The following is a 26,810-nucleotide window of genomic DNA, read 5'->3' on the forward strand; positions in this document are numbered from 1 at the left end:
GCAGCTACCTCCAAACATGTGGTCTCCAAAACTGATATAACTCCTTATTAATCCAACTGAATATAAATCATAAAAATATTCAAGCACAGTGCAGCAGCATCATATAGTAGTTTCTCAGGACAATATTTACTATTATACTTTGCCATCAGGTCAGGATGTGAATGAGGGCTCTCAAGACTGCACAACGTAGCCAGAGAGTGTGCTGGCAAATCAGGCCCTGAGTTTTTAAGCCCACAGTCAATTTTGAAGTTGAAGATAGGGTACAGTAAATCCATAATGAAATAATATTTATCATCCCTCTGGAAACTGGGCAACAACTTTTTCCTGGAAAATTTCTTCTTGAAAACAGGTATCAGGTTTTTTTCGCATATGATATTGTATGAATTATGGGAGAGCTCCTTATCTAATATAAAGTGGTGCATCTCCATTGAAGTCAATGGGGCTAAACTGTGATTTACATCATCTGGGGATCTGGCTCTGTATCTTGAATGCATTTCATTGAGCTACATTAATGACAACTATATATACCATGTATTTCCTACACAACTCAAAAGAGCTTTTTGACATCTTTCATTTCAATTCTATTTGCTTCGGAACATAATGGCAGATGAATGTCCTCTAAGACTATCTAGGCCTGAATCTGCAGTCACAGTGTATGCAGAACTCCCACAGACTTCAAAATAGAGCCAGGTTGACTTCAGTGACAATTTTCAGAGTAGGAGACGTGTTAGTCTGTATTCGCAAAAAGAAAAGGAGTACTTGTGGCACCTTAGAGACTAATAAATTTATTTGAGCATAAGCTTTCGTGAGCTACAGCTATAGCTCACGAAAGCTTATGCTCAAATAAATTTGTTAGTCTCTAAGGTGCCACAAGTACTCCTTTTCTTTCAGTGACAATGCGACTTAAATTGACTTCAGTGGGAGCCTCACACATGGGGCTGCTACAGGAATGAGCTCTAAATTTCCAAGAATATTGATTAATTAGTGCAAAACTTCATAGAAAATACCATATAGATTCACATAGTCCCCTTGTCAGGTAAGAAGAACTGTTGTTCCAATAGATTGAGAATCATTAAGATAGTGAATGTCCAGTTCTAATTGTATTTATTTATTTGCTTGTTGTTTATGGTTTATTTAATCTTCTTTTAAGGTGGAACTTCATCAACCAGTACAACTCCCAATTCAGTTGATAACCTTACATTAAAAACCTGGAAGCATTTACTTTTCTGGAGTGCTGCAGGGATTACAGGGTAATCTCTATTTCCAAAGTAATTCTGTTTAAACAAAAGCTTTATAACATCTAAGTAATTTGCACAAGAAGAATTATTTGGGAAGTTAAAACATTCTTGCCCCTCAAGCTGTACTATAAGAAAAAATGGACAAAGTTTGCTCTTATAAAAATACATGATTTTCTTTCTATGCCACTAACATGCAAGTTGCATTAGTAAATGAAGAAGGTAGGCAAAGCAAGACATTTATCATCCAACAGACAAATGACACTGGATTGCTAGTTAGACAGTATAATAAGTACCATCTAATTTTCTCTTTAGAATCAATTTATTCTTCAAAGCCCTGGATCATCATCAAGGGACTGCATTTTCCCACTGCGAAATTACAGAACTGAAAATCAGGTTTTATAAAATGTTCTACTAGTTGCTGACAAACCCTTTGCAAATAACCACTAGAGTGGATTTGATTAGAAAAGTGGTGACAGTATCTTTTCTCATGCAAATAACTTTACTAAATGACTCGAATCTTCCCAGTTACTACTTTGTATTATTCTTTCAAACTTATTATTTTCTTAGAGTCACCAGTAACCTTCAACAGAAAATTGTTCCAGGCTTTCTTTTTAACCTTTCAGTTGTTCACACTGTCTTTTTTACACTTGGTTAAATAATATCGTGAGATACATTTTGTGGATTTTAATTTGCCTCACAATTTTAACCTTCCTTATGCACCTACGAAAATAACTTGACTGCCAGCCTATGGTTAATAATCTGGTTATCAGTCCATCATTTACATTACAGAATTTACTAAGAACAGCATTTTCAAAGGCAGTCCCAGAAGGATGACCTCCAGGATCTTCTCAGAAAGAATAATCTATAACTCAAGAACATTTTCCCATGGGAACTCTAGTACCATTTGACTTAATGAAATCAGTGACAAAGTGGTCTTGAAGAGAAAGCATATTTCAGTAAACATGATGTAGTCTTCCAACCAGAAATCTGGGAAATCTCTGTTTATGCAAACTGTCAAGTATGTAAACCAATTGTTTTCTCCTCTGACTGAATGATGCAACATATGGTAATGAGAGATAGTAAATTACCATTGTTACCTATTGCTAACATTCAGCGTATCTTTCATGGTATTTCATGAGGATTGCTGTGACATTTTTCTGCCTTTTAAATATATGGTACACAAAAGTATATTACAGTATTTACTAAAAGGAAATACTATAACGGAAAGTTGTGAACTAAGTAATATGTAAATCAAATTGACAGACTGCTTTGTGTGTTAACCCAATCAGATTGACAAGAGTTTACATTGTACTTCTCTTTAAGATACTTAAACCATTGGTGGTGGCTTTAAACCTTAGGTCCAGATCTAAGGCTGTGGCTGAGATGCACATGGCACAGGTCAGGAGAGGCATGCAAAAGTAGCTTTAAAGCAGTTTTATGTTTCCCTTATCCTGGGACCATTTGCCTACTAGCCTCAGGGCTGCTTTATTTTATCCTAGCTGACCAGGGTCCCAAGGGCTGGGGATTGCTGGTGCATAGATAGTTGGTGCTCCTCCTGTGTTAATGGCTAGAGGTGTGGGTATTACAGGAGCTGCTTAGGCACGGGGAATCTTAAAAGTGACCCTTAAACTAGGGTGCATCAGAGGGTCTGACTCACTATGCTTATTTTGAAGGATAACACACAGCAGACAAAAATGTGGTCTACAGTGACTGTGAAAGATGGCTTTTCATAAATATCACAGACTTTACAATCACAGGGCCAGATCATTGGTTTTGACTGAGCTGTGGTCAGGGCAAGAGGAAGAAAGGGGGCTGTCAGATCTTGGGGCCAGCTAAGGATTAATTAAGTCCAAGGCATAACTTGGAGCAGCTGAAGGGATGTTCTAAATTACACAAATAATAATGGTCCCACAGGGATCCATTCTTGGCTCTACATCATTTAACATTTTTTAATATTTTTAACATTTAACATTGCAGATGACATGGAAATTGAGAAAGTGAATCACAGAATCATAGAATATCAGGGTTGGAAGGGACCTCAGGAGGTCATCTAGTCCAACCCCCTGCTCAAAGCAGGACCAATCACCAACTAAATCATCCCAGCCAGGGCTTTTTCAAGCCTGATCTTAAAAACCTCAAAGGAAGGAGATTCCACCATCTCCCTAGGTAACATATTCCAGTGCTTCACCACGCTCCTAGTGAAAAAGTTTTTCCTAATGTCCAACCAAAACCTCCCCCACTGCAACTTGAGACCATTGCTCCTTATTCTGTCATCTGCTACCACTGAGAACAGTCTAGATCCATCCTCTTTGGAACCCCCTTTCAGGTAGTTGAAAGCAGCTATCAAATCCCTCCGCATTCTTCTCTTCCGCAGACTAAACAATCCCAGTTCTCTCAGCCTCTCCTCATAAGTCATGTGTTCCAGTCCCCTAATCATTTTTGTTGCCCTCCACTGGATGCTTTCCAATTTTTTCACATCTTTCTTGTAGTGTGGGGCCCAAAACTGGACACAGTACTCCAGATGAGACCTCACCAATGTCGAATAGAGGGGAACGATCACGTCCTTCTATCTGCTGGCAATATCCCTACATATACATTCCAAAATGCCATTGGCCTTGTTGACAACAAGGGCACACTGTTGACTCGTATCCAGCTTCTCATCCACTGAAATCCCTAGGTCCTTTTCTGCAGAACTGCTGCCTAGCCATTCGGTCCCTAGTCTGTAGTAGTGCATAGGATTCTTCCGTCCTAAGTGCAGGACTTTGCACTTGTCCTTGTTGAACCTCATCAGATTTCTTTTGGCCCAATCCTCTAATTTGTCTAAGTCCCTCTGTATCCTACTTCTCCTCCCAGTTTAGTGTCATCTGCAAACTTGCTGACGGTGCAATCCACGCCATCCTTCAGATCATTAATGAAGATATTGAACAAAATCGGCCCCAGGACCAACCCTTGGGGCACTCCGCTTGATACCAGCTGCCAACTAGACATGGAGCCATTGATCATTACCCATTGAGCCTGACGATCTAGCCAGCTTTCTATCCACCTTATAGTCCAAGTGGTAAATAATGAAGAGGAGAGAACACTGATTCAGAGCTATTTAGATCACTTGTTTGAATGCAAGAAAAAAAAGCGTTTTAATATGGCTACATGTAAATGTGTACATCTAGGAACAAAGAATGTCGGCCATACTTATAGGATGGGGGACTCTATCCTGGGAAGAAGTGACTCTGAAAAAGATTTGGGGGTCGCAGTGGGTAATCAGCTGAACATGAGCTCCCAGTGTGATATTGTGGCCAAAAGGTTTAATTTGATCCTTTGATGCATAAACAGGGGAATCTCAAATAGAAGTAGAGATTATTTTATCTCTGCATTTGGCACTGGTGCAACCACTGCTGGAATACTGTGTAGATTTCTAGTGTCCACAATTCAAGAAGGATGCTGAAAAATTGAAGAGAATTCAGAGAAGAGCCACAAGAATGATTAAAGGATTAGAAAACATGCCTTATAGACTGAAGGAGCTCAATCTATTTAGCGTAATAATGATAAGGTTAAGGGGTGACTTGATTTTAAAATGGTCTGTGATGGAGAATCCACAACAACACTTGGTAAGTTGTTCCAATGGTTAATTACTCTCACTGTTAAAAATGCATGTCTTATTTTCAATCTGAATTTATCTAGCTTCCACGTCCAGCCATTGGATTGTGTTATACCTCTCTTTGCTTGATTAAATATTTGTTCCCCATATAGGAACTGATAGACCGTAATCAAGATTGTATGTTTTTCTAAAAGACGTGCTCTAGGAATTATTTTGGGGAAGTACTATGGCCTGCGTTATAGAGGAGGTCAGACAAGAAGATCGCAAGGGTCCCTTCTAGCCTTGGAAGAGCAGCATGATTTGGCAACAACCCTTTCCAACTCTGACATGTCCTCTATGTAGCTGTGGAGCCAGCTATGTTGACTATACCACCTGATAATTCCCCTACACTATGATAATTTCCAGTTGCCCTATTAGGCCAGCTTTTCAGCTGCCATACACTGGTTGTGAAATACAAAGCAGCTGAACTGGGCACCAAGAATCTGGCCCACAAAAATGTTACAAACGTCTCTTCTTGTGTGTCTGTAATTCAAAGTGCTGTACAGTAACCAGAGCATACCAGTAAATCTGGCCTTAAAAGTTTTTTTAAAAAATTAAAATGATGTAATCATTCCACAAATCTTTAACTTATTAGAGATGTCACATGGTGCCATTTGCTTTCTATTTATTGGGTAATTTTGTATGATTTTTTTTATAACTAAAACAAACAAAAAACAACTAGTAGATTCCCAGAAAAAATGTGAAAAGGGAGTTAAGGTTGAGAGTAAGGTTATGGGTAAAAAATATTAGATGTATTTTGTAATTATCCCAAAATACAGGCATTACAAATCCAGAATATGTGGAGTTAAGGTTACATTTCAAAGAAATTCACAAATCAAAAGGTTTGGAAATGCACAGTTATGGCACCCAAACAATCTTAACTCTGTCCTGTTAGTGACACCATGCAATAACCATACAATTATGATTAATACATTTGTAGTTTTGGTCCCAGGCCTGATAAAACTGACTTTTAAAAACAAACATTTTTTCCTCGTGGAAAAAAACACGAAAGGACACAATTCCCCTCACCCCAGCAATGCTCCACGGACAGTGCTCTACAGGTGGTAGGTATACATGGGGAAGGAGGAGGTAGATGTGGGTAGGTCAGACTTGCACACTTCCTACCCCACAGAGATTTCCAGGCTGTAGTGTATTTTCTGTTGGGACCTCTGGCCCAGTTCTAGTAATGAATCTCCAGTTAGCCACTGTGGTACCCTGTTGGAGCCAGAGCAGTTGCAGAGGCACAGAGCCTTCATGCAAATGGTCCTGGTGTTTTGTGAATCCATAGGGTTTCATGCCCAGTCGTTTGTTGTTAAAGAGAACAAATCCCAGCTCACTGGATCAATGCATGAGGAACTCTGCAATGGGGATGCCCAGAGTGATTTTCTTCCTGAGTCCCCTCATGCAAACTTTTCTGTGGCAATCCAATCCATGCTCAAGAGTGTGTTCTACAGCTTGGCGCTGTGCCTAGTAACAAGGCCAGGATATTTGGGCAAAGAATTTGCTTTTAAAAACCAAATGTAGTCCTCGTGTAAACAAGTGATACTATGATACATACACATGTATACACATTATACAAACTCACATCTGCAGTACAAATACACTTTTATTTGGGTATGCGTATATATATAATGTATGTATACACGTGTGTGTATATATAGTTAATGTATGCTTTTGTTCACATACTAGTGCATTTCTTTACAAGCTCAAGTGAAGGCAATCGTTATCATGGAAAATTTAAAAAAAATTCTGTCTCTGATGAATTGTTAATGACTGTATCTACCCTGGCAAAATTTGGATCTGTAACTCTACATTGATGGCAAAAATGATGGAAAATGTAGTGTATACAATGCACAGGAATATTTACCACATGCTCTGCAGGTTATACAACACAGTGATAAAAATGCCTGTGTCCTGTCTACAATACAGCTTCCAGTGCTGCAACTGTCAGTGGAGCTGTACTGGGGGTGAATTACATATCCTGTTTTTTCTTAGCATAGGCAATGCCAAAGCAATCAGAAACACTTTTAATTTGATATTTGATTAATGCAGGCTGTACTCATAAGATATTTCCCCTTGAAAATGTCTAATTATTTAATTATTTGCTGTTATTACTGGAATGAAACCATTCAAAACAAACAGCTAGAGTGGCTGTTTTGCAGCAAGCTCATAATCATCAATTCATATATGTAGAAACCTTCCTAAAATTATATTAAGCTGTCCTGTTGAACTTGAAAGGCATATTTTATCCCAATCAATGCATAAAAGTAAAATTATCTATAACTAAGGCATGTTTCTCTGCTGTACAGTTCAGCTGTAATGATCCCCACACACTGCACTTGCACATCAATTATGATAATCATAATCACGGTCGTTAAGCCGAATGTTCATTATTATCAGGATGCTGGTGACAGCAGATTCAATCATCGGGTGCAATGGGCAGGCAGTCACAGTCCCACCCAAGTTTCTGCAGACAGCGTTGTGCCACATTAAGTCTATGATGTGTTCCACATCCCACTCTATTCCAAAAGCTGTAGACGGTAAAGGTCAACTTTATGTTCTGTGCAATATGCTTAGGTTCTCTAAATTAATTCTTTGGAGTACTTGGATATTTTATGCTTTGTAGATAATAAAATTGTATTTAGGGCCAAAATGCATGTGCAAATAATGAAACAGTGCTGCAGCCATGTTGTAATTCACCTATAATAAGGCATATGAAAAGATTCTATCAACAAGGAACATCTTCCAGAATTTCCCGAACAAGGAAAACATTAAATGATGCCATTAAAGTCAGTTATCTAAAATGCATATGCAAACTAATTCCAATTCGGATTAAAAGCTGTAGGATAGCATTTCGGCTTCAGTAAATATGAACATGTGAGTGTTTTGACAACCAAAAAATTATAGTTAGTATATTTGATTTCCAGACTGCAACTACATGAGACCTATCATTATAGATTAAACTCATGGTGATTGGTAGGTTCTTAATACTAAAACTACACACTTAATATAAATATGGTCTAAGGTATTCCAAAGCATTTGCAAATAAATAAATGAATAAAAATAAAAAATAAATGTAAACAAAAAATTATAACGCTTTTGAAGTGTGCTGTTAAAAAAGAAGTCATAAATTATTTATCAGTTTTTACAAATGTGGAAACCAAAATCAAGTACATTAATTATCATAACAGTTGCAATATTTCTCTTTACCTATTTGTATGCTTTCAGTGAAAAATATAAATACGACACTATTTTTTCCTTTAACTTGGTGATGTCTTTCAAATGCTCATAGAATACGATAACAGTTTGGAGATCATTACTAAGTAGAAATAAAACTATTACGTTCTCGCATTCACTAACAGCTGCTATGATGTTCTGAGAAAGGATCTGCTATACCCCATCTTGTTTATTCAAGAGGAAATATAGTAAACCAGTATTCACCTAATTGATATTCTATTGAGGAAAGAATAAAGAAGTAGTTATATAGTCAGATTCAAATCTTTTTGTGATTTTTTTTAAATTAACAGTATACACAAACCTGTGTATAAGTCTGAGAATTTATAATTAAATATGATGTACCCATAAAGCACAAGGAAGCTAGCTTTTTAACAGATAATTTGGCTCAACATATTTTCCATTAACACTTGAAGAGGCCATTCAAGGTGATTTCTTGGGAGGACTTGGTATAACAATTTGTAGGCTTGCCCTGTCGTTGGTGATCACATTTCAAGAAAAATAATATTTTTCGCTTCCCAATGCACTGCTGCAGTGAAAGGCTGAATGTACATCGTAGCAGGACTATCATCCACTCAGATTGTCATATAAATTGTGTTTATATACAAAGTTTGATACATTCCAAGTAGAAAAATCAATTAAGTGCTAAACCGGAGTAACAGATTCTGAGATGAAAGATCCTTAGGCTTTCAACAGCATTAAGGTGTTTGCCATTTTGTTAAGTATCTTCCACAGCATTTCCTGCATATATGCTTATCTTATGTACAGTATAGTTATGCACAACATAATCATATATCCAAGAAATAAATTTGTAGATCACTTAAAGTGGAGATTAAAAAGAAAAAGTTCCTCTTTTAAAGGGAGTAATTATGAAAATCTGATCTTACGTCTTTTTTGATAGGGCCTCTTTCCCTAAAAAAGTGGTGAGGAATGGAGATTTTTAGACTCTTTCCTGATGATAATGACCAGTAAAAGCAGCAGGTAGGTCAAGAAACTGCTCTTCTTTCCTATTAGCTCTCTGTGTTTGTAAGTGCCTCCTAATTGAAGCTTCATATTGATTTAGAATTGGTAGTTGGAAGGCTAGATGTCATATTGGGTTAATGGATATAGCTGTTCACCTCTAGAGATTTAGGTTGAAAACTGTCTAAGATCACAAGTAAAAATGAGTTTGGTGGTCTCAGCTAAGTTTCTAGCTTATATGATGTATATTATCAAGAAATGCCCAAGATTGGAAAAACAGAATTGTTGCTGGTTTGACTTGAGGAATATCAGCAAAAAATGTTTGGAGAAGCTTTTCTATAACCTACTTACACTATGTCTGCTGGCTTCAAACAATGCTACTTGTATCTCATTTTGTTTTAACTAAATCCAGCCCCCCCCCTTTTGTTTGTTTGTAGAAGAAGGTTCAATTATTGGCCTTTGTGCATTTAACTGCAATGCAGTTTAATAAAAATAATTATGTTAAAATACCGAAGTCTGACTCTGCTGACTGTAAAAGTTGGGAAAAGAACTGCTTTTTGCTTATTAATGATCTTAATTTCCAAATCAGACATCTGGTGGAAAACACAAAAACTAATATCGACGCAAGAAACCTTATTTAAAAAATCAAGAATTTGTTTTTCCTTTTTACTCTCACTCTTATGTTCAGAACCAAGTTGAAATGTTTGTAAGGATTACTGTTTTAAAACTGGAGAGATGGCAGGGGAGAGAGAGCAAGCATATCCTTAATGGACTGAAGGCTAGCTAGCTACAGTATTATCACTGTAGCTGTAGACAAAAGAGGAATATGATTCTTTCTTTAGCGAAGCTTTGCTGGAATAGAGGAGAAAAGCAATAAAAAAATTCAGGCTTCTTTTCACTTAGCAACATATTTACATAGGAGACAGATTTTGTAGACTTGAGTGTACACTTACAGGGAAAACATGCTTGAAAACTGTGATTAAACATGTCTTAACACAGTTACTACTGACTCTATTTAAAGAGCTGATATGAACATCCAATACTGTTAGAACATTTAAAAAAAATTCTAATTCATTTTATTTACATCCTCACTGACCCTCTAAACTGTTTAAATGTCCAGAAGACCGATTCTCCTCACCCAGGATACAAAGAAGTCCTGTTGACAGAATCAGCCCCCGGTTTAGCAGGAATTGGTGTGTGATAACTTCATTTTCTTTCATCCACTTTAACCTAAGTCCACTATATAAATTCAGAATCCTTTGCTTCCCAAAACTTACAAGAACTTACAAAACAGCCAAGAAGCAATTGTTCAATTGTCTTTTTTCCATTTCATGCTTTGTGACTGATGCTCTACATGACTGAAGCTTTTAAACTTTTGACATCCTAGCCTGTATTGAATTCCTTCCGTTGAACTTATATATATACTGTTAAAAGTTTTGAGAAATATCACATCCTATCGTGTTAGGAATCAGAAAGACTTGAGATGGTTTTTGACAAATTAGAGAATGATGAAAATATATTATGGAAACTATACCTCTTCGCTCATTTTTAAAACTGAGCAGAAAATAGAAGAAGAAAAGCATTTGTTAATATTTCCATTTTTTGTTGAGATTTTCAGTAGTATTCACTTGTGTTTCATATTTATTCTTCTACCAGATCAGAAAAAGCAGTACATAAAACAGGATATCTTTTGCACATACTGCAAGTAATGTGGCATTTATCAGAAGCATATTCCCCCCAATAACTTTAGGTCCATATTCCATAAAGTGTGAAGCACCAGCTGGGAGGTGCTGAGTGCCCTTAACTTCAATTGACTTCAAAGAGAGTTGAAGAAGCTCAGAATCTTGTAGAATCTGACCTTTAAAGATTAAATCCATTATACTACTTGAAGTCCTGAATCAATGCCCATCAGAGTTATTGGAAATGTTCCCATTGAATTCAATGAACTTTGGACCAGGCCCAATGCTTTCTGATTTTAATAAAATAACAATCTAGAAAATTGTCACTTTGCTTCATATTACAGTGACTCACCTTGTTTGCTACCCATTTCTCATGGTGTTCTTCTCGGAAATGTTTGATTCCATAAGTCATTTGGCCATATTTACTTGATGTATGAATTAATGGGTTATACTCCTGTTTTTTATGACATGAAGAAAATGGCAAAAATCTGAAAGATAAAAACATTTGTATATTTATTACTACTCTACTATGGTTGCAGTAGGTAGTATTTTAAATCAGAGGTATAAATGCTGTGAGATAGGAGCAGAACATATACCCAACAAACTTTCCATTAACTTGTTTATGTCCTCCTCTCACTGTTGCCATAGAGCTAATGCATTTTCTCTCCCAGGCTCTTCACTTTTTTAAAGAAGTGGTGCCACATTGGAGAATCATACAGTTATGATATGATGGAATGGAAACTTTTACGTGAACTTTTGGTTCATTTGCATATCCAGGTGATTGCTTGGATATTTACCAACCACTGTATTTAAACTGTAACTTATTTTAGAAATTACATCCCAAACCCTGAGGGCCCAATTCAGCTACTCTTACTCACTCTGAGTAGTAACATGCTACACTAATAGTCACATTAATTACAATGTATTTGTAGACCATAGATTTAAAAAAATGTCTGTTGCTTTTGATAAAATCACCAATAGTGTACCTTAATCACAAGATTGCTTAATTGTATTGAACAGTAATAGTTAAGGGCATAATTAACTCCCTGTTAGGGGAGCCATGCTGCCAGTGCCTGGTGCTACAAGAGGCACAAGTCTGACATGGAAGGAGAAGGCTTTAATATAGATGGTCCTAACCTCCCACGGGTGTTTGCAGGTTTTCTAGACAGGTCCCATCTGTTGCGGAGAGGCATGTGGTAAGGGGCACCTCACAAAGATTTCCTATTCTTAAGCCCCCTGCCAGACATTTCATCATAGGAGCAGATGATCTGGTACAGATTTATCACATTTTAATATAGCTTAAAATCCTGTGAGATATGCCATTGCTGGTGTTCTGAAAAGCAGCAGATATTCTTTATTCTATGTTATGGTAGTTAAGTGACTAGATTGCTAGAATTAAAAGTATGTGTTTCAGACGTTTAGAACATTATTTTTTCTGAGCTGTCATGAGGATAGCCTAGCTAATTTTAAAAATTTGAAAAGAAAGTTGGGAGCTTATTTGAAGGCCATACTCCCCATGAGATTTTGGTTGTTAAACAAGGATTTTGATAAAGGTGGGATGTGACCAACTTGTCTCAGCAGCACCTCCTTGTGGCCCAGCATGGCACAACTCACCCCACTGTGGTTCCCCAACAGTTGTGTGTTACCCCCCACAGATCCAGTGCTGAGGTGCCTTAATCTTCTGGCTGTTGTACACCTGAGTCCTACCCCTTCCAGGGTGTTAAAGTCCAAAACAAAAAAAAGGAAAACAGTGAACTTATAAATCAGGGTTGTCCGTGGATTCGTCAGCAGGACCCCACCGTACTGCTCCGGGCTTGTCTCTGTGCAGCTAGCTCCTTTTGTCAGCCTTCCTGGGCCTATTCATTCCATCCACTAAATGATTCATCCATAAAATAAGCTTCCTCAGGCTCTGGGCTGGAACCAAGCTGCCCTCATCAAGGAAGTAGCAGAGCCCTGCTCTCCTTACTGGTCAGCCCTGAACTGAATTAGGTCTTCTTTTCACTCCCCCTTCACTCCTGACATTGGCTAAAGGTGTAGTGAAGTGGGGTCAGCTGGATCCACAGGCACTCCTTAGACTTCTCCTTGCCAGGGAGGGGCCGGTCTGTCCCTCACACACCTGTCCCTCCACTGCCAGCTCCCCTCCCGTACTAGCTCCCCTCCATCCTGAAACAAAAAGTTTGCATTTCAATCAGCAGTCCTAGCCCTCTGCTGGATCTGAAATGAAAAGGGGTGGAGGGACAGGTACCATCTCATGAGTCAGGAGCTGGTGTCTTTCATGGTCTGTGTATAGGATGAACTTATTGCTAGGAGGTAATATGTGAGCGCCTCCATGGCCCATTTCACAACTAAGCCCTCTTTTTCTTTTCTATCATGGTGAGTAGGCTTTTTCTCTTGGGAACAATTTTTGGCTTAGATAGAGGACAGGATATGTATTAGCAGGGAGTGTTGTAAGCAAGACACGAGAAGTAATTCTTCCACTCTACTCCACTCTGATTAGGTCTCAACTGGAGTATTGTGTCCAGTTCTGGGCGTCACCTTTCAGGAAGGATGTGGACAAATTGGAGAGAGTCCAGAGAAGAGCAACAAAAATGATTAAAGGTCTAGAAAACATGACCTATGAGGGAAGATTGATAAAATTGGGTTTGTTTAGTCTGGAAAAGAGAAGACTGAGAAAGGACATAATAACAGTTTTCAAGTATGTAAAAGGTTGTTACAAGGAGGAGGAAAAAAATTGTTTTTCTTAACCTCTGAGGATAGAATAAGAAGCAATGGGCTTAAATTTCAGCAAGGGAGGTTTAGATTGGACATTAGGAAAAATTCCTAACTGTCAGGGTGGTTAAGCACTGGAATAAATTGCCTAGGGAGGTTGTGGAATCTCCATCATTGGTGATCTTTAAGAGCAGGTTAGACAAACACCTGTCAGGCATGGTCTAGATAATGAGTTCTGCCAGGAGTGCAGGCGACTGGACTAGATGACTTCTCGAGGTTCCTTCCAGTTCTATGATTCTATGTCCTGCTGTTGATTGCCTGGGACAAGACTGCTCCCAACCTGACTTTGGAGGAATTAATCTGTAGAAGAAATTCCGTGTTGAAATCTGGGCTGTATGAGGTGAGCTCTCTGCAGAGGTGAGCATTTAGGATCTGAAAGGATTTCTTACAGCCTTCCATCCTGTGAGAAAGCCAATACATCTTTTTTGAGGTTCTGTCTTTGAGCAGATTGGTGAGGGAGGCCACAACGGATAAGAATCCCAGTGCAAACCAGCAGTAGTGTCCTGCCATGCCCAGAAACTTGTGCACCTGCTTCTTTGAAGTTAGAGCAGGGCAGGTCCTTAAGGCCTGGACCTTGTCCACCAGAGGTTGTACCTGACCCTTCAGGTAGGTTGTCTCATCTTTGTATATGCCACATTTGGCAGAGTTTGCCATTAGTCTGGCACTGGAATACAGCAGCTATCTGTGTCAGGTGATCCTCCCAGTGCCAGCTATTGATCACAACATCATTGAGGTACGCGGTGGCACAACTACTGTGGGGCTGGAGAACTTGATCTATTAATCATTGAAAAGTTGCTGGAGCCTTTTGTAAGCCAAATGGCATAATCCAGAACTGATAAAGCCAAAAGGATTTGCAAAGCCCATTTTTTCTCAAGAGTTTGGCATGAATGGAATTTGCCAGTATCCTTTGGTAAGATCCAGGGTGGTAATATTTGGTCCAGCTGGTCTAGCAGCTCATGAACACACGGCATCGGTTATGCATCAACCTTTGATATGGCATTGACTCTTCTAAAGTAGGGGCAAAATCAGCTGGTCCCATCTGGCTTAGGGACCAACGCAATTGGACTTCTCCAGTTGCTATAGGGTTCCTAAAGTCCTTCATCATTAGTATTTACTGATTTTTTCCTTGAAAAATTCCTGGGTTTTTGAAAAAGCCAGTATTTGGGTTTAACCAATTTTAACATGGATTTTGGCCATTTTTCATAGAGGTGTTAAACAGTGCCCTTGCGAGGGCACAAAGGGGTGCCACTGAGACAACCTGGTTACAAATTTGATATTGAATGCAGGCACGATCTAGCCCCTGTGGTGGGGAGCAGGTCAGGACTTAAAAAACAAAACCCCAACAACCACCACTGCTCCCACCCAACCCCTCCAAAAAAACTCCTCCTCCATAGTGTGGAACAACTACTGGATGGCAGAGCAGAATGCTCAATGCCAACAGCAGCAACAGCAACTCCTCCAGCAGGTGACCACCAAGCAGCAGCAGCTAATTTGGAATGTAACTGCCCAGAAGCAATAAAAGCTAATGCAACAGATTGTGACCATACTGTGACTGTCGGGTGTCACTCCTTACACGTCCAGTATCATGATGCCTTAGCCTTCTTGCCCCTTCTCAGGCTTTGGAGTCCAAAACAAAAAAGGGAAAACAGTGAAGCTAAAAATTAAGATCATTTGTGGATTCATCAGCAGGATTCTGTCCTACTGCTCCAGACTTGTCTCCCTGTATTTTGTTCCTTTTTATTGAGACCTAGTCATCCTATCCTCCAAATGGCTCAGGCTCTGGACTGGAACCAGGCTTCTCTCACTTAGGAAGTAGCAAAGCTCTGCTCTCCATACTGGTCAGCCCATCACATGGCAATAGAACTATTATTTCTGTCTATGGATTGCTAAATGAGTTTTTAAAAATCATTTATTGGTGGAAATCAATATTTTAGCAACTGTAAATTTTATCAGTGAACCTTCCATCCACTCTCCCCTTCAGAAAAAGAAAGTCTGAATATCTCACTAGTAACCAATTTATTCCATCCAGTATCCCAACCAAATGTTATATAAAATTAACAAAACAAAAACACAGAGGTAACAGAGCTTTAAATAATACAAAGCTACAGAAGTATGTGTACACTCATGGGATAGGTAGCTCTCATATAAGACAGATTATGGTACTTGTAATGCTAATTTGCACATGGGATGGACATCACATGCACAAAAAATTAATGTGGCCCCAGTGTCCCAGAGTATACACAGAAGGTGCTGAGAGCCGGCTGCTCCACTTACAGTTTTTTTATCACTTCTGAATTGCATTTTAATAGTATATTTTTCTTTTGTTCAGACATGAAAGAAAATTGGCTTTCTCAGGGGATTGGATGGCTGAGAAGACAAGGCTAGCAGTTTAGGGATTTGCCCATATATGCATAGAATTTAGTTTATCCATAACATTCATAATTCACTATGAATACAGTATTTGTAATGCCTATATACTAAATAGCTTAAAATTTTTTGTAAAATATCATTTATTGAGAAAAATGGAAGATAAACTAAATGAAAATCATGATGTTCACAGTTTACGATCTTAAGTTATAACCCTATATACAGATCTTTTAAAAGATCATCATTTCAATTTAGATCACTGTTCAATCCTGCCGTTCTTTTTGCAAACAGTCTCTCAGAATAACCCAAATTCTATGTATCTTGATGTAGAGATCAAACAATATTCTGATTATGTAAGAAATGATACACAATAGAACATGTATGTGGTTTAGTATCATAAATGCAATATTTCATGTGCTGTGTTCTACTGAATATCTTAAACCAGATAAGTGCATCTGTTGTGTGTGACATTAACTGCACACTCTGGATTATGTCTCTCTACTTGGAAATGATTAATAACATATTTATTAGTTTTTGAGTAATAATAGAGACTTTAAAAATTGTAGATAGATAGAATGGCATAAAATAAACTGTTGCTTTCATTGTTTTCAATATGTCCCCAATTCTGTAGTCAGATCCATGAGGGTGGCTCTTTACACCTATGTCGATCAGAATGATCTATATTTGCAAAACTGAAGTCCTCCTACATCCAGCAAGAATCTCTGGTATTCATTCTATATTCATTTCAATACAGAATGTGTTTTTAAAATACTATATATTAGTATTAAAATAGAGTAGAACAACTAAAGTATATCATGGAAATCATACAAAGGACATTCTACCTTTATAGCTGAACTTAGAACAAAAAGGTATAGCAAACAGCAATAATATTTCAATATAGAGTGATATAGAGATTTGTAGCTTCATGTACACATTTAACATAGCTTCTCTCAAAATTAGCAATAATGTATATCTGAACTTGGTAGAGAAGAAGAGGAAAACATCCAGAGAAAATTAAATCCAGACAGAGATATCAATGTTGTTAGTTAACTGCACAAGTTTAGATTTAATAGGTCTATTCAAGCAAAAATCTGAAGAGCTCATTCTGGCAGATTTCTTACATCTGGGTCCCAGCTCCCTAGTGTGACTAAGGTGGAACTCCACAAGCCCTCAAAGGTTTTTGATGGCTAAAGGCAGTGATAGTAGAATGGAGCAGGAGCCAGCTCCTTTCTTGGCAATCATATGTCCAGGTTACTGTCTGAGAGAGAACTGAAGGCTCCCCAAATAAGGCAATAATAAAAAATGAAATATTATTGCTACAAAAACTCAAATTAGGGATATCCCAAAAGAAACAAAAACTCTAGGATGGGCGGGGATTTTGATCAAGGTTTGCCCTCCTAGAGGCAAAATCCTAGCAGTGATACTTTGTAAATGCACTGTGTACCAGGTTGCTATCTTGCAGAGATCGCTTTGACTGTCTCATGAGCATCAAAGGCTGTCCACACTTGGTGTTGTGTCGGATCTATGCTGTGGCACAGATGGTGGGGTTTCAGTTTTTTTTTTTATGTTCTTGTCCTAGAGAGGACAGTTGAGTAGGGTAGGGGCCTTCTTCCATAGCACCACCAGGCCTTTGGTCATGATGCCCCTGGTAATCTATGTCTCTGAGTGCTGCAGCCACAAATTGATTATCTTGATGTCCAGATAAATAAATGCCAGCACTGTAGCTCAGAGTAGTGGAGTGCAGTAACATGACAGTGGCCAGCCTTCCTTCTAACTGTTGGTGCCTCAACTTCCAAGTTCTCATGTGGAGGTGAGGGGATATCCCCAGAGAGGATTTTTTATTAACTGTCTTTAAGAATAGCATGGAACAAGCCTGATTGGACACACGCAATCCTGCCTCAGATAACTCTCAGTGCTGCACCAATAGATTCCTGAACGTGTCCTAGCTAACTTCCATAAAAAGTCCTTTTCTTTCTCCCTTCATCCTGCTCCTCTCTCTACTGTGTGTAGTTTCCCCATCTCTCCACTCTTTCTCCATCCTCCCTACACATATTCTGTCCTTTCTTCCACTTCCTCACCCTTTTTCTTCATTCCTTCTTGTCTCTCTCACCCCGTTATCTAGAGTTTTTGTTTCAGTAGTGCAGCAGGAGATGGAAGAAAGGCCTTCTGGACCCAGCAGAATTTCCAGCTGAGGTGGCAGGGATAACGTTAATAGCAGGATGCTGATCAGGGCCTGACTCTGATGGCAATTTGAGAGAGAGAGATAAGCTTCCTGGGCAGAAGCAAGAGGAATATAGGCTTGGCAGGTGTGCCATTGTCTGCTGAGAAGCACAGTCTCAGTTCTGTTTGGTGCCTACCAACAGGGGCACAGCTCAGACGCACTCACTTTCTCTTGTGTTTACACAGAAGCAGTAGTGGTCCTGCAGTCCCTTCTCTGGATCTCCCTGTAAAAGGGTGGCTTGCTCTGGGGGCTAAGCCAACCCTGATTACAAGTTGAGCTTCCCCTGGGAGGAAGCTGGTGATTCCTTTATAAAAGGAGCCAGGTAGAAATGTTGAGATGGTCCAGCTGGGGAAGAGATCAAGCAAGGCTCCGGTAGGGCCCTGAGTAAGCAGGGAGGAAAGCTCTCCCGGCAGGAAGGCCTGGAAGACACCTTGACTACAACAAGGAAAAAAATGAGAAAAGCTCTTTAGGCTAAAAGAAAAGGAGTACTTGTGGCACCTTAGAGACTAACAAATTTATTTGAGCATAAGCTTTCGTGAGCTACAGCTCACTTCATCGGATGCATTTGGTGGAAAATACAGAGGGGAGATTGATATACACACACAGAGAACATGAAACAATGGGTTTTATCATACACACTGTAAGGAGAGTGATCACTTAAGATGAGCCATCACAGATTACAGACCTGAGGGTGGCTATTCTTCAACAAAAAAATTTCAAAAACAGACTCCAACGAGAGACTGCTGAATTGGAATTAATTTGCCAACTGGATACAATTAACTTAGGCTTGAATAGAGACTGGGAATGGATGAGTCATTACACAAAGTAAAACTATTTCCCCATGGTATTTCTCCCCCCCACCCCACCCCCCACTGTTCCACAGATGTTCCTGTTAACTGCTGGAAATAGCCTACCTTGCTTGTCACCATGAAAGGTTTTCCTCCCTCCCGCCCTGCTGCTGGTGATGGCTCATCTTAAGTGATCACTCTCCTTACAGTGTGTATGATAAAACCCATTGTTTCATGTTCTCTGTGTGTGTATATCAATCTCCCCTCTGTATTTTCCACCAAATGCATCCGATGAAGTGAGCTGTAGCTCACGAAAGCTTATGCTCAAATAAATTTGTTAGTCTCTAAGGTGCCACAAGTACTCCTTTTCCTTTTGCGAATACAGACTAACACGGCTGCTACTCTGAAACCGTTCTTTAGACTGACAGAGATCCTGAGTAACTGGGGAGGAGACTGGCTGAAGAAGAGCTCCAGAGAGGGTGGAAGTTTTTTGTTTCAGTTAAAGACAGTTTTGAACTTTTACGTAGACAACCGTGACCCTGGAATGGGTGGACTAAGGATTGAGACCTGGCCAGAGCGCCAAGTTACCTGACACAGAAACCACTACCAGGGTGACTAGTGACAGAGGCACTAGTCCAGCAAGGGGCTGCGACCCCATGCCTGGCTATCGTGGTGAGTGGACTCTGTGGACTGACTGTCAAAGAGGCAAATGTCCAGTAACCTAGTAGCAACAGAATCTGGGCCTGTACTCTGATTCCAGATCTCTTCATGCTTTGTCCACACTTCTGAGAAGGGTCTGACGCACTTCTACATTAACTGCAGGAAGACACCTTGTCATAGTGAAGTACAAGGTTGCACTACCTTGGCATAATGAGGTACATTAAAAACAGAGAACTATGCAGGATTTTCATGCTTACCTTAGCTTCCTTTCTTTTGTAATTTCTAGTTAAACATTTAATATTACTTTAATGCATATTTTTGTGGTTTAATAATAGAAATGCTGCCAAAATCTTACCTATAGCTATATGAACAGAACTGCATAATTTTACCTAAACAGGCTCTCTGCACTAGTGATTCTATCTCTTGTCTTCTTGTTCCAACTTAAATAAAACAGAATTATCTGTCAGTCTAAAGAAGACCATGAACAATTAGTTCCACATAAACTGTTCAGTACCATCTGGCACATATGAATTAATTATTCTTTATGAAGAACTTCATGAATTTTCAGTTTTCAAAGTTGGTGCCAAATCTGAAGTTATTCCTCCACCCATTCAGATGTGCCCTCTTTGGGACACTGAGTATTATCACCAGTAGTACTTGTGGCACCTTAGAGACTAACAAATTTATTAGAGCATAAGCTTTCGTGAGCTACAGCTCACTTCATCGGATGCATTTGGTGGAAAAAACAGAGGAGAGATTTATATACACACACACAGAGAACATGTGTGTATATAAATCTCTCCTCTGTTTTTTCCACCAAATGCATCCGATGAAGTGAGCTGTAGCTCACGAAAGCTTATGCTCTAATAAATTTGTTAGTCTCTAAGGTGCCACAAGTACTCCTTTTCTTTTTGCGAATACAGACTAACACGGCTGCTACTCTGAAACCTGTGATCACCAGTAGTATTACCCCATTCTGCTTTTCACTCAGGGAAGGCAAGAAGCTCTGTGGCTGTTCTTATCTTAGTATAACTGTGCTGGGGCAGCCATAATTTGTCACATAATGAATGCATGTTAAAACAAACTGTATTTACAACATAAAGACAGTATAATCCCTTGACGCATCTACTCTGGTTACCAGTTGTGCTGACAATTTTTTTATAGTAGGGTGCTGATGATACAAACTATGCATTTGGTGTTGTTTATTACTACTTCAAGTCATGGGGTGCAGCAGAACCCCCAGCATCCCTAGTTCCAGCACCACTGCAGGTTACATCCAATGTTATATAATTTGATAATTATATTATTATTCATTATTTAAGACACTGTATGCAATGCTACACTAAGTATGTGTCCAGTCCACAGCTGTATTTTTCGTATAAATTATTCTGTATTCTGATGTCAGTAAATATAGGAATCCTCTGGTCATTTTTGTTTAATCCAGGTCTGCAATGGAGTAAGGTAGCAGAATAGCCTACTTCTTGTATGAAGCAAAAGTAACAGAGATCTCTTTTGCAGACAAATTCTAGAACTTCTTAATTATACACAGACTTATTATCTGCATTCCCAGTGTTATAAAGTACCAGAACTTCATTAGAAAAATTAAGATAGAAAAAGGAAGGCACCACTTTGTAAATTTCCACTGGAAATTAGCTGGAAGAAGCAGAGGAATACTGGATCAAAAGAGGGTAATCATGCTTAACTGTGCCCTAGAGCACCCGCATGTATAATACGATTTACACAGTAACTACCTCTCCTATTACAGCTTGTTTGGAGTATTTCTGTGTTAATGGGGTTAGCTAATTTAGTATTTTAACTTAAAAAGACTCTGCTGATTAATAAATGTTGCACACTGTGCTAGTAATTAAAATAAATGGAAGAGTTACAAATAGAAGTTGAATTGTTAAGGAAATATTATCTGAAAATATATGGTAATCCCTGTTTATCATAATACAATAACAGTCCAGAAAATATGCAAATTGCTAAAGTTGCAAAGCATAAGAAAAACTAGACATAACTTGGAAAATTTTTAGATGTGTAAGATCTGTATGACATAAAATGCAGTGGTTATTTTCATTGTAACTAACTCAGAAATACAGTGAACTGTATCATCCAGATGTAAGACATTGAAATAATATTTTATTTAAGAAAAAATCTTACTCAAGCATTTAGCTGAATAAAAAAAATAACATGTTCTTTACATTTTGTTACCATTCATTCTGGGCCAATTCCTGACCCTCATGATCCGTAGGCACAGGGCCTATCTAGGTCGCAGACTTCTCCATAATCTTTCCCTAAAAGAGAGGCAACCAGAACTGGGTAGTTGGACAAGATGTTCATTTTGAAAATTCTTTAGTGAAAAATGTAATGGATAAAATTTAATACTCAGAAGAACAGAAGGAATCCATCCTCTTGGAATGAGTATTAACCGTCTCCCTTAAAAGCAGACCAAGCCACTGATTTTCATTGTTCAGGAAAGACTTGGATCTGGTCCATAGATGGTGGAATTTGAGCCCACCAAATAACTCCTGGATGCTGGTAAGTATGAGACTCAGAACTCAGCAAAGTGAGATGGAATGCTCTGAACTATAATCACACTGAAAACAAAAGATGTGGAGAAGAGGGGTCAGTGGGGTTAATTTTTTGTACGTGACAGAACATGCTCATATCTTGGGATAGCAAATTAAATAACAGATTATCTAAGGATTTTAGACAGCCCCCATTGCTGTGGTATCTCAGTGTCTAACAATCTTTATTGCAGCTATCCTCATAAAGCCCCCCTGAGGTAGGGAAGAACTACAATCCCTATTTTCAGATGAGGAACTGAAACACATTGAGCCTTTGGGATTGACTACACTTGCAGATGTAGAGCGCTGGGAGTTAAACCAGCCTTCGGAGACCGCAGCAGGGAAAACGCTGCCGTGTGTTTACGTTGTCAGCTGCAAGCGCACTGGCGTGGCCACATTAGCAGCTCTTGCACCACCACAAGGAGCAGTGCATTGTGGTATCCCAGTATGCAAATGGCTGCAACATGCTTTTCAAATGTGGGGGGCAGGGGGTGGAGTGTGACAGGAAGTGTGTTGTGTGTATGTGGGGGGAGAGACAGTGTGTTTTGGGGAGCTGAGAGTGTGTCAGCATGCTGTCTTGTTAAGGTCAGACAGCAGCAGACTCCCCTCCCCTGCACACACACACACTCACAACAGCAGCATTCCACACTAATGGTTTGCTTTGTCCCAGAGCAGATAAGTATGTCAGCTGTCAGAAATGGAGCTTTGAAAGGGGATATCCGCATGCCTGCAGCTGATTTCAAAACAATGAGAAGAGTGGCCACTTGATTTCAGGGGATTATGGGATGTTTTCAGAGGCCAATCGCAGTGCAGTAATGCAACACCTCATCCACACTGATGCCCGGGCGTCTCAGCCGGGGTGCAGCAAGCTTTATGCTTCTCGTGGAGGTGGATTACCAGGAGTGCTCCAGTTGCAGAGTCCAGGTGCTTTATGTGCCTTGCCAGTGTGGACATCTCAGGAGTTAGGGCGCCCGGGGCTGCTTTAATGCGCTCTAACTTGCCAGTGTAGCCAAGCCTTAGTGACTTGCCTGAGGTCCCATAGTAAATCTTGAAAGGGTGAAGAAACTGAAATCTGGTTTCTCAAGCCCTAGGCTAGCACCCTAATCACTGGACTATCTTTGCCCTCTTTTGTAAAACTGTCTTTATTTATAAACCGCAACTAACTCTGGAGAATTATGTGAACTTTAAAACAATCCTTTAGGGGGACCCTTTGGAGCACAACGCATGTGAACTGAGACATATTTCAGAAAAGTTACTGAAAAATTTAATTTCTGACCTTTAGAGAATTACATACAAATAAATACAACAGATCATCATTCTTGGGTTGATGTTGCTGCATGCAATTAAGAAGAACTTTACATGCTCAGTGTTCTAAATCTATTGGTTCCAGCGAGTGGTGTCTTATGCCAGCCACTAGTCTGTAAAGTGGGTGCTCCAATTTCCAATTCCTAGCCAAGTGGAAAATAAAATCACTCTATCTCTGTAAAAAGGAATGGCATTAATTTGGGGGATGGACGGGAGACGGAGGAGGAGAGGAAGACTTCAACTCTGTGGGGAGAAGTATGGGTTAGTGGGCACTTTTGTGATGTACTTCTTCAGAGAACAATTATCAAGAAAGTCATTCATATTGGGCCAGATACCCCAGTCATTCCATCACTACAATGTAGATAGATTCTAGTTGTACGTGGCCAGCAGAGAATTCCTTTCACACAGGGTAACATTCTATTAGCTTAAGTATGTTGGAGGCAGTACAGTCAGTTCCAGTGTATAGAGATGAAGCAATATTCTGGGAGTGGGGAGGGCTGAGGGGACACAGCAGAGCTGAGTGCAACTATGCTTATTCTCTACTAGTACAGGTCCTTTAAGGAACTTACTCCAGTCCCATAACTGAGGGAAGGCTCTTAGCTGCTCTAACTTCTGACATAGCTGAGCAGCATAGGTCAGGGAGCTCCCTGTGGCTCGTGTTCTCAACTACATCAGAATGCTGCTTGGATACAGTGCATAGTTGAGCACTCTGTTTTTAAGATGCATTTCCCAACTGATTTCTAGTCCTGAAGACTAAAATGCTTCAGAGATGACATTATAAAATAAAAGATGAAACTGGAAACTGCAATAGTCTAAAAATGAAGGCAGGTTTATCATATCCTGAGCTGTAATGTTTTGAGTGGAAGGACAATATATGTTCTCCCATTATAAAGTTGGATATAAATAGGTATAGGCAGAGCCCTGTGTACAGTAGATTATGCATCCACATAGATTTCCATTCTTAAGTGTTGCCTCCCTGCCGTGAGACAGATCAGGAACATCTCTAGCTCTTATATTTCTAGTTTTCTGAGGCTCTAGCAGTTAGGCACAAGACCCTCCCTGTGTTCCCTTTCAACTCTGGCTTGCTGCCTCAGCTCTCAGACCTTTCTCAATCAGTTCCTGAAATGCATGGGAAACAAGAACGCTCCTACAAATGCAAATGTAACTTCAAATGTAAAAGTATACCACTTGGAGCCACACCTTATCTTTGTAAAGAAACCTAAAAGTCTGAGGGCAGGGGAGTGGGAATCCTGTGTGATATCTTCAAAGTGTGAGAATTACAGGTAAGTAATTTTACCTTCTTTAAAAATACCACACCGGTTTCCCATTCTTAGAAAGTAAAAACTGGAAGTATGTCTCACCTTTCACAAAAATAAGCATTACCAATAAATGCCTTATCTCTCTTTTTTTGCTCTGTTTTTCTTTCCAAAAAAGATAAATAATTCCATAAATAAGCCCTATGATGCAGAAATATAGTCTTAAAGTACTCAATTACATAGAAATATACAGAACTTTGTCAGCTCATAAAAGACATCCCAGATAATAAACCATCAATAAATCTTTTCTTGACTCTCTTGACTCCTCTCTTGAGGCAAATATTCCACAACAGTGGCTGCAACCTTATTAGTGAATGCCAGTCTTGAGGATGGCATGAAGGTTTGTCATCTCCTTTTCAAGGTTATAGATGTGATCCTGACATACTTGGTTGAATCTGGTGTACAAATTAAGCAGTCACAGAATGGATACATAGTGTACAATCCTTCGTCCTGTGTTGTGGAGGACTCCGAGCATCACTGGCATTAGGACACTGCTTCTGTGCATTAGGGTTGTCATTAAATTCTTCCTTATACACATGCTAAAGACAACTGACCAATATCTGTCAGAGTTGAAAACACAACTTTGGACAGCTTAAGGCCACAGCCTTCATACTAGATTTATCATAAGAATTAGAATATCTTTATCCAGGATCTGACTCTTCATGACTTCTGATTAAACACGGTGACATCTGTGGACTAGTGTTTCCCATAAGCACAAGACACAGTGGGTATGTCTACACACCAGTGGCAGTGAGCATCCCAGCCCAGGTCGACAGACTCAGGCTGGGGGGGTGGGGAGGGGAGTAACCTCTTTAAAAATAGCTGTGTAGACAACACTTTGAAGATGCAGCTTGGGCTCTGAAGCCCACCTCACTCCTTAGGCTTCAGAGCTCAAGCTCCAGCCAAAGCCACAACTTCAAAGCACTGTCTACACAGCTATTTTTATAGTGCTCAAGTTTGTCAATCTGATGTTTTATGGTTGTGGGCTGTGACATACGAGTCATGCCAGTAAGTGAAGAGCATGATTCAATTTTTTAAAAACAAAGTGAGATAACATCTTTGTCTCCCAATGACTTCTAGATCTAATTGGCAGAGGTTAGTAGAAAAGAGTTGTGTTTTTCTAACTGCTAGCCCTGTCAATTTAATCTGACTATCAAGATGGTTTCTTTCCTCCTTCTACATCATCTCAGGTCATTTAAGCAAATCTGGAACTCCGTTATACCTGTATAATCCACTGTCTTCATATTAAGCTCTCCACTATAAGGCATAAGAGGTGTGTCTGAGAATGGAATTTGGCCTTGTAATTTCAGTACAGAACCTGGAATGGGCATTCTTTTACTTTTTGTATAAAATTAATTAGATAAATTAATTAAAACTTACTTCACAATTCTATTAATGATGCACTAAATGGGACAGAATACAAGTAAGAAAACAACTTTTACTTATAATCTGTACCAACCTGTGTTTGGCTGTACCATACAAAAGGAGTAAGAAGTACAGTACTGACATCTTATTTTTGTCACTAAAAATCAACCAAATAAAACATGGTCTAAATATATCTTGGGAGCTGATTTATTGAATAAGAAGGTGTCATTTTTAAAGTCACTGTTAAGATTAAAATAGAAAAGGGGGAAAAAAAGGACTGAGGGGAAAAAAACATGGCAACTACAGTAATTAACACAAATGCCAAAATCTACTGCTGCAGTAGAATTCAGAGCTCAGAGTCCCAACACATCAGTTGATGTAAATGGCATCATGTGGCAGTGAAACTGAAACAAAATCTCTAGACTGAAGGTTTTAGAAAGTTTCACTAGAAGCTAGTAGGGATTGCAAAACAGGCCGTCAATATGTCAATGGGCATAGTATGACCACTAAGATGATTCACCAAACTTTTTTTTTAAAACTAGTGGGTTAAAGCATTGTCAAGAAGAGTGAACTCAAGGGAAATGCCACCAAAGCATCGAGTTATGATGAATAACTACAGACTCTGAAGAACTGACCCAACAGAACTCCATTATGATGGATCCAATAGAGCTCCACTGTGGTCAGAAAAGAACATTAAAATGTGTTGC

At 39.3% G+C, this 26,810-nt stretch overlaps 1 protein-coding gene across 5 annotated transcripts in view; it reads right to left on the reverse strand.

Annotated features, from left to right (window-relative positions):
• Nucleotides 1-26,810, reverse strand: part of SPATA17 (spermatogenesis associated 17) — a 167,241-nt gene that overhangs the window by 41,199 nt on the left and 99,232 nt on the right. For all 5 annotated transcript variants that reach the window (XM_038396694.2, XM_038396692.2, XM_043511749.1 and 2 more), the window contains one exon: nt 11,098-11,233. In XM_038396694.2, coding sequence (XP_038252622.1) covers nt 11,098-11,233 — 136 coding nt within the window. The remainder of the gene's footprint in view (nt 1-11,097; nt 11,234-26,810) is intronic.

Source organism: Dermochelys coriacea, chromosome 3 (assembly GCF_009764565.3).
Source record: "Dermochelys coriacea isolate rDerCor1 chromosome 3, rDerCor1.pri.v4, whole genome shotgun sequence".
In the NCBI taxonomy this organism is placed as follows: domain Eukaryota; kingdom Metazoa; phylum Chordata; order Testudines; family Dermochelyidae; genus Dermochelys; species Dermochelys coriacea.